This window comes from Staurois parvus, unplaced genomic scaffold, assembly GCF_062004578.1.
Source record: "Staurois parvus isolate SC_StPar_1 unplaced genomic scaffold, SC_StPar_1.0 ptg000231l, whole genome shotgun sequence".
In the NCBI taxonomy this organism is placed as follows: domain Eukaryota; kingdom Metazoa; phylum Chordata; class Amphibia; order Anura; family Ranidae; genus Staurois; species Staurois parvus.
The window spans coordinates 1,604,151-1,618,076 of NW_028318027.1; the positions used below are offsets into that span (position 1 = coordinate 1,604,151).

At 43.8% G+C, this 13,926-nt stretch overlaps 1 protein-coding gene across 1 annotated transcript; it reads left to right on the forward strand.

The window, feature by feature from the left end:
- Positions 1-545: 545 nt before the first annotated feature.
- On the forward strand, positions 546-2,467 carry LOC149460393 (serine/threonine-protein kinase SBK1-like). Its single transcript, XM_089679757.1, has 3 exons — positions 546-720; positions 1,297-1,499; positions 1,886-2,467. The coding sequence occupies exons 1-3, from the start codon at positions 546-548 to the stop codon at positions 2,465-2,467; spliced, it is 960 nt and encodes a 319-aa protein (XP_089535883.1).
- The last annotated feature ends 11,459 nt before the right edge of the window (positions 2,468-13,926 follow it).

Consider the following 13,926-nt stretch of genomic DNA (forward strand, 5'->3'; position numbering starts at 1 on the left):
GGAAGTCCCCGCTTGTTACCTTGTTGTAGACATTTGTTGGTTTGGAATGATGGCACTCTCGGTCCTTTGCCCAGTGCCATTCTACATCACTCCTTTCTCTCTTTGGAATCTATAAAATAATTGGACTTCTTACATATAACTTGTATGTATCAGAGTAAGGGTTCGTGTCCATAGAATCAGTTTGATGTCCATTTGAGACCCTTCTAAAATAATTTATAATACTCTATATAGACAGGTGAATTTGATCGGCTTCAAGTGGGTTTTGCATTACCATAGACTTATATAGGAAAACAATATCCACTTGCTGTGAATAAAAGCTCATCAACATAAGCCCAACATGTATTTAATAAGAATTGTAAGCATATATCAGCTTTAAAATGTGAAATAACTGTCTTTAGTTACAATACTACCCCACCCCCCACCTCTAATGAAGGTGACAATTAATAACAGTAACTGGGTGATATCCAGAGAGATGATTAATGCCGCTTACTAATGATTAGTGCCAAATGAAACTCATTTGTATGTTTTGATGTTTTGATTCCAGAATGGCTTCTAGCATCGTAGAAGTAACCAAGAACACTGCAAGGAAACTTCTTGAGCTCATCGCCGAAACCTCAGAAAACCTGACGATGATGGACGTCACAGACCACTTCCACCCCATCAAAGAGCTCGGGACAGGATCGTATGGAAAGGTTCTCTTGGCCAAACATCGGGGTTCAGGTAAATTTGTAGCCTAATTCATGTAAAGAGAATGATTTACAGAATCAGTTGTGCTTCTGAATGAGTGGAAATAAACTAAGGAAAAGAGTAACTAGCAGGTAAAGGTTCTTCGGTTTCATGGTGCAACAAGGGGGATCATACTGTAGATATTGCATCACCAGAGGAGGGGAGACTATAATGAGCAAGTCTGCCATAATATACAAGTCTGATATTTACATATTCTAGTTAATGCTCTGGGTGCCCTCTGCAGATTTAGTTCTATTTACAGCTCAGATGTCTAAAGGATCTTTACTTCTAAACTGAGATATGAGTGTGACATCCAAGATCTAAGAATCAACAGAATGCTTCGGCTGCAGAACATTTCCAAACCTTTGAGCAGCATTTTTTAAGTTTCTAAGTTTTCCAAGCCCCCCTTGCTTCCAGTGTTTGAGTGATGATTATGGATCTTAATAAGTCAGAGCTTTTAGATTTACATAAACTTTTAACTAACTTTAGCAGGTTTTTAGCAAGCTTCATCATTTCTCTAATGTTGGGTTTATGATACTCATTGTCTTTTTATGTCTTTCTTTTTAACAGATGAGTTGGTGGCTATGAAACTGATGAATAAAGAGAGAACTCCAATGGACAACTTCCTAGTGGAATACGGAATGTCTCTTAGTCTCAGCGGCCATCCAAATATCATCGAAACCCATGAAATCGCTTTCCAAACCAGCACCGATTATGTCTTTGTCCAGAAGGTGGCACCAGCTGGAAACCTTCATTCAATAGTAAAGCTAAATGTAAGTTTGTATCAAAAATGTATTGATCTTTATAAAGTCACGATTTCTAGTTTTAGTTGCTTTTGAAGCATTCTGAGTTTTAAAGATTCCTTTCCCAGGGCAGTGAGTTGGTAGGATGTATAGTTGGCATACGCTTGTTGTTTTAGGTATGCGTATCACTCCAGTTATGAAGCAAGGTTTAAAATGGAGTAAGATGGGTTAAGATGGATCTGGCACCATTAATGGCACCATTTTGTATGCTGACAGGTTTCCTTTAATCATACTCCTTGTGTATTCAGCTAATGTATGTTTGTTTCCCTGTACACGAGGTAAGGTGGGTTCAATATGTTGGGTAACATTGTGTTATATTTGTGTCTAGTGACTAATTTTCTCTTTTTTCCCTACAGGTTGGTTTAAATGAAGATCTTGTAAAGGGTTTTGTTCCACAGGTAGCAAGTGCCTTAGACTTTATGCACAGCAGAGGAATGGTCCATCGGGACATTAAACTGGACAACATTTTGCTCCTGGACATTGAATGTAAGGAAGTCAAATTAGCAGATTTTGGACTGACGAGGCTCCGGGGCACTCAAGCACCATGTATGGCCTGGTCCATCCCATATACTGCTCCGGAATTGTGCAGCTTAAAAGAAGGGGATCAATTGCTGCTGCACCCGAGCATTGACGTGTGGGCGTTTGGAGTCCTGTTGTACACAGCTATGACCGGCTCATATCCTTGGGAAGAAGCAGGGGGTCATGACCCCATGTATCGGGAGTTTGCTTGGTGGCAAATGAAGAAAGACCTAACCTTGGCACCAGGAAAGTGGCAACAATTCTCCATTGAAGCCAGGCAGATGTTCTGCGACTTGTTGGCACTCAATGCCTCTGAGAGGTGTTCTGTTATGGACATTTTAAAATATGTCCACCTGCCATGGAAAGCAAAAATGCCTCCAGAGAATCTAACCAGGAAAACAGTCATACATGTGATATAACAGAGTGCATGATATCCATTGTGGAGCCTCATCAAGTGCTGCCTCATACAAGACTCATGTCCTAGGGGAAGGTAAGTCTAAATCTTAGGACTGCTGGCATTTTCTGTAGCTGGTCACATGTTTGCTTATCTACTGTAATTGCTGATTTCAGGAATACTAACTCATAGCGTAGGAAAACCGTATATAATGAGCCACAGAAGCACAGATCTAATTGGACTACATGTCCACTTCTTTCCACCACAGTTCTCAAAAGCAATTTCACTATTCAAACATATACCATTCTAAAGCTATAACACCGATGTATGCTTACATGGTACCTACACTAATTACACATTCATTCTATTTGGCTTTAGTCTCCCAATGCTTCCCCTGCCTAAGAAAATATTATATGGTCAAATTACGGGACCCTCTGCTCCAGGGCCACAGAGCAGCTAATGGCATGGTTATACTACATAGAAATTACATTGCACTTCTTCTCACCATTGATTTTATTGTTCTCCTTAAATGGCCTTAAAACCCATTTATCCAGTTTTATTCTTTCATGTGGTAGGAGGGGGGGCCTGTTTAAAAAAACAAGCAATGTTCTCCCTCCCCAAGCTCTAGTGCTGCCCCATATTGTCTTTGCTCCAGATTTGGTCTTTTCCAGGATTTGACACCCAATGTTATGCAACATCTTCTGTGAGCTGACAGGGAAATGATTCAGGGAGCCAAGCTCACCGCATCACATGAGCCCAGTTCTCTGCAGCAGCATTCAGGACCTGTTCCCTGCTGGAGGATAGATGAGGATGGGAAACACATGTGAATCATATGTCCAGCCCGGCCAGCAAGAAAAAGACAGATTTAAATAAAGCTCCTAAACATGTGTACTATATTAGAACAAATTGATGGTTTTTAAATTTTGTTGGTTTTCTTTTCCCTTTTTTTGTTCATTGTCAAGTGTATTGGAATGTGTTCTGCAATCCTTCTGTACAAGGCATATATGGTAAGTATAATATTGTCATAATAAATGAAGACTTTAATGACTCTATTGCAGTATGGACTGCGGAATTAGACCAATTTGAGTCTAAAATTAAAATTTCCAAAGCATATAAAGTGATATTTGAAGTAGAAAATCAGGAAGACTGCTATGATTAAAGTTTTTGTAAAGAAATGTAAGTACCTTGACCCAACATTAGCCATAGCACAGGAATGACAAAATCTGAACCAGATAGCAAGTTTCATTGATAAAATTAGGAGACAGTTGAAACAATCTCATTTATGAGGTAACCATGATTCAATGTGACAAAACAAAAAAAAGGCAGCAGTTATGTCAGGAACTACAGGTCCCAGTAAGAATGACAACAGGTGCTGGTGAGTCAAAGCGTCTACCACATGTTTTTACCATCATGGACCAAGCCATGTGAGAAGACAGTGCTGGAAATTAAAAAAAAAAAAAAAACACACTATGGTAATCGGAAATTAAAAAGCAGCTTTTGTACAACCTGCTCTGTCATGATAAAAAAAAAGTTTGACTGAATTGCTGTACGCCTCAGATTAGTAATTTGATTAGCAACTAGTCAGACAATATGGCGAAAAGGAAAGAACAAAGGGAAACCAGGTGTAGCACATTACCATAAAAAAAGTGTGAAATAAAATAGGTGTTGTACTCACAAAGGAGAATAAAGTCAAGGCACATCATAAAATAACAGCTGGGTCAACACCGCACTGAGTAAGTCTGCAATGGGGAGTGTAGACATCTAATAGGGTGACACGTTTCAAGGACTTGCCTCTTCCTCAGAGCCTGGCTCTTTGTTCTTTCCTCATTCAGTATATTTGGATTCCCCCGGTCCATTTGAGGGCAGCAAGGTGTGCATGTTCCAGGACATTCTTAATGTGGTTGTAGCCTGCATAGAGTCCATCCCCAAGCGCAGGAGCATTTGTGTTTGCTGGTTCAAGGTGGTGAAAAGGGCTGTCACTAACCGATAGTTTATTACCATTGCCAAAATTAGAAACGCACTGAGATTCGTCCCCAATACCATTGGAATATGTTGCTCCAATTGTATTGGATGACATTGGAAGACCATATGTACAAGGTTTACTAAATGGTAAAAAGATGACATTTTTGGTTGATAGTGGATCTGAGATCAGTCTAACCAGAGAAATCATACCTGTGAAACCTAACTCACCCATGTGTAATATAAAGGGTTTTATTACAGGTCATTCCACTGCTAGACGGGTGTCTAATGTAACATTAGAAGTACCTGGGCTAGTGACAACTAACACTGACATCTGGTTTTGTCATGGTGCAGAGAATATTCTTGGCATTGATGTAATCAATAATAGTGTTAATTGATCCCTCTGTATACAGTAATGTTTCCATGACTAATAAGTCTACAACGCAAAAATGGCCTGATACTGATGGTAATTGTGCTTTAAAAAGGAAGTGGTACAAAGTTTTCCAAGTTTGTGCTCAAAGTTTACAAATGACATAGGAACTTTCAAAATACAGAATTGAATATTGGAGGGAAAAGCACCAATACCTCTTAGTCAGTATGAGTTACCACTAGAAATCAACTGGACCGCTTTCTGCCATTATTCAAGAGTTCCTACAACTTGGCATTTTAAAGAAAGCACAGTGAGCAGCAAATAACTGTATTTGGCCTATCAAAAAAGCTAACAATTCATATTGTCCATTGACTTCAGGACACTGAATATATATTACAAATAAAAAGCAGTTGTTCCCGATCATTCTAATATGAAGTTACATTTGGATGCCGAGGCCAAAGTGCTCAGTACTGGAAGTTGCTAACAGCCATTCTTCCATCCCCTGAGCTAAAAGTTGTCAGTACAAGCTAGCTTTCAAGTTCCAGAAAGACCTATACATTCACTCGATTAATAGCTGGCCTAGATATCAGTGATGGTGTAGTCCATGAGTCTATAGCGAAAATACTATCAAAGTCAATGTATTTTTCAGCATGTAGATAGGATTATGCTGAGTATGCAGAACATTGATGAACATATTGCTCTTTTGTCTGCGTTGTTTAAGGCCCAAAAGTAAACACAGAAAGTTCAACTGTTGAAAAACCTTCACATGCAGATTAGTCAAGGAAAGACAATTGTAAGAAACAGTCAGCTCCATCACTTCCATTCCAACAACTCAAAGCATTGCAGCAATTTTTGAATAAAAAAAAGAGTGCAAAGAGTTAATACATGAGTTTTGCTAAGAAAGTTAAACCATTTAATCTTTTGAGGAGTAAAGATAATATAGTTGACCAAAATTGTCCAAATAAGGTTTTAGAACTCTTGAGGGAAAAAAAAAAAAAAAAAAAAAAAAAAAAGATTTGCAGAAGGCTCCAGCATTAGATACAATAGGTTTGTTCTGAAGCCCCTTTTTTTGAAAGCTCATGTATCTGAATGCAATTTCAGTAACTGTCTCAATTAAAAAGGTAATGAAAAAATAATTAGCTACCGTATTTTTCGCTCCATAAGACGCACCTAGGTTTTAGAGGTGAAAAACAAGAAAAAAAAATATTCTGAACCAATGGACTGCGGACACAGTACAGGGGATGACCAGAGACTGCGGACACAGTGCAGGGGATGACCAGAGACTGCGGACACAGTGCAGGGGATGACCAGAGACTGCGGACACAGTGCAGGGGATGACCAGAGACTGCGGACACAGTGCAGGGGATGACCAGAGACTGCGGACACAGTGCAGGGGATGACCAGAGACTGCGGACACAGTGCAGGGGATGACCAGAGACTGCGGACACAGTGCAGGGGATGACCAGAGACTGCGGACACAGTGCAGGGGATGACCAGAGACTGCGGACACAGTGCAGGGGATGACCAGAGACTGCGGACACAGTGCAGGGAATGACCAGAGACTGCGGACACAGTGCAGGGAATGACCAGAGACTGCGGACACAGTGCAGGGAATGACCAGAGACTGCGGACACAGTGCAGGGAATGACCAGAGACTGCGGACACAGTGCAGGGGATGACCAGAGACTGCGGACACAGTGCAGGGAATGACCAGAGACTGCGGACACAGTGCAGGGAATGACCAGAGACTGCGGACACAGTGCAGGGAATGACCAGAGACTGCGGACACAGTGCAGGGAATGACCAGAGACTGCGGACACAGTGCAGGGAATGACCAGAGACTGCGGACACAGTGCAGGGGATGACCAGAGACTGCGGAGACAGTGCAGGGGATGACCAGAGACTGCAGACAGTGCAGGGGATGACCAGAGACTGCGGACACAGTGCAGGGGATGACCAGAGACTGCGGACACAGTGCAGGGGATGACCAGAGACTGCGGACACAGTGCAGGGGATGACCAGAGACTGCGGACACAGTGCAGGGGATGACCAGAGACTGCGGACACAGTGCAGGGGATGACCAGAGACTGCGGACACAGTGCAGGGGATGACCAGAGACTGCGGACACAGTGCAGGGGATGACCAGAGACTGCGGACACAGTGCAGGGGATGACCAGAGACTGCGGACACAGTGCAGGGGATGACCAGAGACTGCGGACACAGTGCAGGGGATGACCAGAGACTGCGGACACAGTGCAGGGGATGACCAGAGACTGCGGACACAGTGCAGGGGATGACCAGAGACTGCGGACACAGTGCATTGAATGACCAGAGACTGCGGACCTTTGGGAAGGGAGGGGGAGCGGTTACCTGAATTTGACAGGTACCCGCTCCCACTTCCGCGGAGTTGCCTTTCCTCTTCTTCCCGGGCCGGCTTCTGTGACAGCCGGGTGCCCACTGCGCAGGTGCGAGAAGCACTTCGCTTTGTGAATGGCCCGGCGCCTTCTGGGACCCTTCATGTGTCCCAGAAGACACCGGATCATTCACAAAGCGCAGCACATGCGCAGTGGGCACCCGGCTGTCACAGAAGCCAGCGCGGGAAGACTGTGCAGCGCTGGAGCGAGGAACAGGTAAGGCCCTGCAGGAGACAACAGCTGAGCGGCCGGCCCGGTATTCTGACATGGTGGTGCAAAAATACCGGACCGGCCGCTTTATATTCGCTCCATAAGACGCACTGACATTTTCCCCCCTTTTTTGGGGGGAAAAAAGTGCGTCTTATGGTGCGAAAAATACGGTACTTCTCCAGAGTGATCATTGGAAAAACCGTGTGTCAAATGAACAACAACTGCTAAGTTTTTATTATGCAATCAAAGCATCAGAGCTTAGTGAAGTCAAACAGGATTATATTGCAGACTGACTGCTCATCAAGGAGGAATTTGTGAGAAATACAATTTCAGAAAATGTAATGAAAGGTACTCTATGTCAGCCAAACACATTGAGAGATAACAGGAAGACATTTTCAGGAAAAACAAAAAACCCACAACCCACATACTGACATGTTTGTGTGGCTGTATCAGAAAAGTCTTTACCTCACATTTTTAGCACAAGAACTGAAGGTGGTGTGGAACCAGTCAGTATTACTTCAGAACAGTCCAACACCAGAATGACATCAGCACAGAAAACAGTTACGCATATTTCAAATTTTTATAGAGAAGACATAGTCCATTGTCATCTCTGGGGTGATACAAAACCTGTTTGCAAAAACTGTTTTGAGTCATGTCCAAATAGATGTTGCGTCCCGTCATACCTAGATTTCACACTTTTGTAGTTTAGGTCATCTTAGACAGGACAAGGACAGTACTTTGATATATAGAAGTTCTCTGTGAAAAGAAATGTTGCTTCACATAGTGTTCCAAATTCATAAAACTATTGTCCCATAATTAACATTTGTTAAAAAAAAAATAATATACCAGGATAAAGTAAACGGTTTTGTTTTAGATGCCATTTCTGGCAAAGAAATGCAGTATTATTACTTTGGCACAAACATGGAGAAACATCAAACGCAAAGAAGAAATATTGATGACATCAGAACAGAAAGAAAGTATAAACAATCAAAAAAAGGGAGAACATTTGTAATCACAGGACTCTCTCATTGACATTATTTATAAAAATGTATGACTTTTTCCAGCCCAGCAGAGAACAAGTCTAAGACCCTACAAAAGACTTGCTTTTATCCAGAAATTTTCCAAGATAGTGACACTGACAGCCGCAGACTTGTATAGGTTATGGAGCTACTTGTATGCAACTATTTTTTTCATAGTAACTATTGGAATACAAGCTAGTATAGAATCCAAAACATTTACAAAAATGTCAAGAATATTTAATATGGAATTGGGTATGGATAAATGGTTTGGAACCAATATTAAAAAACAGGAATAAGTGAGGTATCGTAGAAGGAATTCTAGGAGGAGTTAGTACTATTAGAAGTATTACCAATAGTATGGATTTTAATACATTGATAGATGACATTGATCAGGAAACAGCAGGCTTAGTAGGAAGTAAAAATAAAGTTCAAAGAAATTTAAATCAAATATTAGAAAATTTTAAGAAAGCTACAGTTATAGGACCATCTGTGTTCCATTTACAAGATGTTACTTTAAATTTAATGGACAGAGAACATTCCCACATAGCCAGGACATGTCTAGAGAGTATTCTACCAATTTTAAAATAATTGCACAAGCATTCCAAAGTGGAACGCCCAAGTGTTTTGCAACGTTTACCCAATTAATATGTATTTGCAAAAAAAAAAACCCCATACAGATTTATGGGTAATAACCTGGGAAACAACAAATATTAGTTCCAATTACAGTCTTAGGACTGCCAGTTAGTAATACTCAGTTATAGGATCAGCTACAGTTTGCAGACTTTGCTTTGGATACCAATAGATCTGATCTAGAACTAGATGTGTTTACATTTCCTATCCAAAAGTAATTTGTTTGCCTAAACAGGACAAAAAAGGTATTTTTCATTCTTGGTTCCATCATTCATTATGTACAGCAAGAATAGATAAAGTGACTTCATTTGACTTAGTCACTCTTGTAGGTAAAAGGAAGGTCTGTTTTCAAGTCATGAGACACTGAAAGCTTTCTTCCTATCCTGCACACAGATATCCTGAGTGAGGCCTTGTATTGTATAGAAGGAGATCTTACAGGAATCAGGAGAAATGGGATGAGAGTAAATGTAACTAATATGTTTATGAAAAATGTAAGTGTTCCACCGATACAATATAATATCTCAAGCAGACATACAAAACGATAAGGGATAAATGTTTTGCCTGAATAACTTCAGAAAGCAGAAATTATATTCAAGCATGAACAGGGAAATCTACTAGAGATAAAACATTGGTCTGAATTTTCAGGTCATCATGGTGGTCAAAGTTTAAAAATACTGTATCAATGTGGGGAAAAACCTCAGTAACAGCAGCTCCTGGAAATATATTACTACATCCATTAATATTTATTAGGATTTTATTTCAAATCTGTATTGTGATTAGAATGAAGCTATTTTACAAATGGATCAAGAAACTAATGAACGGTGAAGAAATCAGGTCAGGTATTTGTAGGCAGAGAATTCTCTGGCTTAATGGACCTGGTTATGGAAAGTGGTGCATCTGGAACAACGGATTCAGAGCGTGTGTAGTTGGGCCATGAATGTATATAATACATTATATTTAGGGGAATATTGTAGAATATAATTAAAAATTTAGCATAACAGACATCTGTATTCTTTAATATTTCCGACTCCCCAAAGCCACATTGAAACTCAGCATTAGCTAGCTTAAAATGAACCGTGCGTGTGAATGGCTCTGTAAGCCGGTGTTCAAGTGTACCATAGTATGTGATGGCTAAGAGATCAGCAGGTCATTGACTTCACATCCTAAAATAGATCATCCTTGGAGACTTCAACATCCCAACTCCTCCACTTAACCTCTTCTTCTGCACTCGCACAGTATATACAGTCCACCACCCACTCCGACAGGAACACCCTGGACCTTGTCCTCTCATTTGCATTCCCCACAACCTCACAAACACCCCCTTTGCTCTCTCTGATCACAACCTCATTATCTTCTCCATATCCTCTTCCTCAAACACCTATCCCTCCAAACATCAAACTATCACCAGCAGAATCCTCCGCAACTTGAACCCTGCCCCTTCCACTCTGCAGCTGACCAACTTTACGACAGTATCCTTCCCCTGTCCTGCCCTGGCCACTACTGTTTATAACAACTCGCTATCAGCCGCCATAGACTCGCTAACACCCCCAACAAGAAGCATCAGACCCCCACCGCTACAACCCTGGCAAACTGACCATACCAAAAATCTCAAACGATGCAGTCGTGCGCTGGAGCAACTATGGCGCAAAACCAGATCCCAACAAGCTGTCAGGGATCGCCACGGCGCTGGTCCCGGCCCATGCGCATTAGGCCATCTCAGGAGGGGATGCGGGCGCTAGGACCCGGCCCGCTACGGCAAAGTTTGCGCGTGCGCTAGTGCACGCCTGGCACCAATGACAGCACAGGGTGCGGTATTTAAATCGCCCTGTGATGTCACTTGTTGCCAAATGGTCTTCTATGATTCCTGTTACCTGTGTTTGAGTACTACTCGCCGGAGTGTTTTTACCTCTGCTGCCTTCTCCCTGTCCTGACCTCTGGCTTGTCTAACTTCGCTCCTGGATGTTCCCCTTTAGATCTGATTTCCTGTTATTGACCTGGCATGTGACCCGACCATTCTTTGCCTGCTGCTTTGTACCGCACCGACCTCCCTGTTACCGACTCGGCTTGTTTGACTTAGCTTTAGCTCATCCATCCATCCAATTGGGATCTTCTGGTCCCCTCACATCAGACTCTCACCCAGCGGGAGCCTCTGGCAGACTCCTCTACCACTGGTGGGTATACCCGGTAGTCGCGACCTGGTCTCAGAGCACTCCAAGTCCATCCCCACCATCAGGGGCTCTAGTGAACAAGTGCTCCGGGACTTAGACTCCACGCTCCGGGGAGGCCTGACCAGTGGGTTGCTAGAGGTTCTGCCAGGTGGTCCATTACAGTACCATTTGGCCATGACTGAGTCTGGAGGACCCTCCCCACTGGAGGACATATGCAGGCACTTATTGGCCCTGACACAAGCCGTCACAGCATTACAAGATAAATACACCCATCTAGAGAACCGTTCTGAGACCCTGACCATGTCTGGCATCACCTCCCAGGCCCCGGTCACTACCACCACGTCCGGGGAGACCCCTGGGCCCGCTATGGGAGCTGCCATCGCACTCCCTCTGACTGAACCCAGTGTTCCTCTACCAGAACAATTTTGGTGAGACCGTGCACGTTTCTGGGCTTTACAGAATTCATGCTTCCTTTACTTTACAGCCCTGCACATTCACTACTGAGTTGGTTAAAGTGGGATTTATAATCTCACTGCTTCAGGACGAACCCCAGGACTGGGCCCATCGATTGATGGAAAACCATGATTCCCATCTGAAATCTGTAAACAACTTTTTTGAAGAAATGGCCATACTTTGACGACCCGCAGCGGGCAGCTTCTGCTGAATCAGCCCTATATTCTCTGAGACAGGGTCATCAGGCGGCAGAAGAATATGCTTCCAAATTAAGGCGGTGATGGGGGACACACTGGAATGACGCTGCTCTGCGTTACCAATTATAGGTCGGACTCTCGGAGGCCCTGAAAGACGAATTGGCCCGAGTGGGCCTACCAGAGTCCCTGGAAGATCTGATCGGCCTGGCGATCCAGATCGATCACAGGTTGCAGGAACGCAGGTTCGGGAGGTCTGGCCAGGGTCAGGGAATGACATGGGCCCCGGTCAGAGGGGCAGGTCAGCCTGTTTCAAGATAACCGATCTCCTGTTCCTGTGGACACCCAGGAGCCCATGCAGTTGGGTCTGGCTCGGCATGCCGTGTCTCCCGAGGAACGCCAACGAAGACTATAAAAAAAAAAATCTTACTGTGGAGAAGCCGGTCACATGGTACGGTCCTGTCCTCTGAAGGCGCGCAAGTCGACCTCTTTATTTAATTCTTGTTCTATTGGGAATACTAGTCAGTCCAGTTACTTAGCTGTACCCCTCTTCCAGCTCCCAGGAAGAACCGTGGAAACGACGGCTATAATTGACTCAGGGGAATGCAGTTTTTTGGATCTCGACTTCGCACGACAGCAGGAAATTCCTCTACAGCTCAGAAAGTGGGGTCTTAATTTCTAGCTGATGGTTCCCAGATTAGATCAGGGGTAGTTGATCAGGAAACCCCTCCTATCCTTACCACCATAGCAGGTCAACACCGGGAACTTTTACGTTTTGACGCCATCGCGTCACCCCTTTTCCCAGTTATCTTGGGGCTTCCATGGCTACAGGCCCACATCCCCAAAGTCGACTGGGAGACCGGGTCAATAAGGTTCCTTTCGACATCTTTCCAGGAACACTGTCACGCTCCGGGCCCCGGAACCCCCTAGATCCTCCTGTGCTCAGAAGAAGACCCCAGTCTAAGAAAAGTCATTCCGGCGGCCTACCATGGCTACCTGGATGTCTTTAGCAAGCGTGGTGCGGACATTTTGCCTCCCCACCACCCATACGACTGTCCCATTGATCTGTTACCCGGTTCCGAAATTCCTTTCGGCTAAGTCTTCCCCCTGTCTGAATTGGAGTTGGGGGTTCTCAAAAAGTATATTGATGAGAATCTTCAAAAGGGGTTCATCCGCCCTTCCACCTCACCAGCAGGGGCAGGAATTTTTCTTCATGGAAAAGAAAGATAAATGCCTAAGACCTTGTGTCGACTACCACGAATTGAATAGAATCACGTTTAAGAATCGCTATCCCTTGCCTCTGGTCCCAGAGCTTTTTCAAAGTTTAAAGTCCGCAGCCTGCTTTCCCAAGTTAGACCTGAGGGGGGCATATAATCTGGTTCGCATAAGGGAGAGGGGAGTGGAAGACGGCATTTCGCACTCGTTTTGGCCACTACGAATACTTGGTCATGCCTTTCGGACTCTGCAATGCCCCGGCCACTTTCCAACATTTTGTCAATGACATTCAGAGACTACCTTGACATTTTAGTCATTGTGTACCTGGACAACATATTGATTTTCTCACCCTCACTGGAGGGTCATAGGGATCATGTGACAAGGGTCCTGGAACGCTTACGCCTGCACAGCCTGTACGTCAAGGCTGACAAATGCAGCTTCGAACAACGCAGTATCTCCTTTCTGGGTTTGATCATCTCCACCGTGGGGGTCGCGATGGATCCCCAAAAAGTCTCAGCAATTCTCGATTGGCCAATTCCTACTGATAAGGGCGTCCAGCGGTTCATTGGATTTGCCAAGTTCTATAGGAAATTTATCAGGAACTTTTCAGGTCTGGTCTCCCCCATTACGCAAAGAACCAAACAAGGAATCTGCTTTAATGGACGCTGGAGGCCTAGGCGGCCTTCGAGTCCCTAAAGAGCTTGTTCACCACGGCACCCATTTTGGGCCATCCAGACAATGCACTACCTTATGTCCTAGAAGTAAACTCATCTGAGATTGCAGTAGGGTCGATCCTGTCCCAGAGGAAGGGCGCAAAGGAACTTCTGCACCCAGTGGCACTCTTTTCAAGGA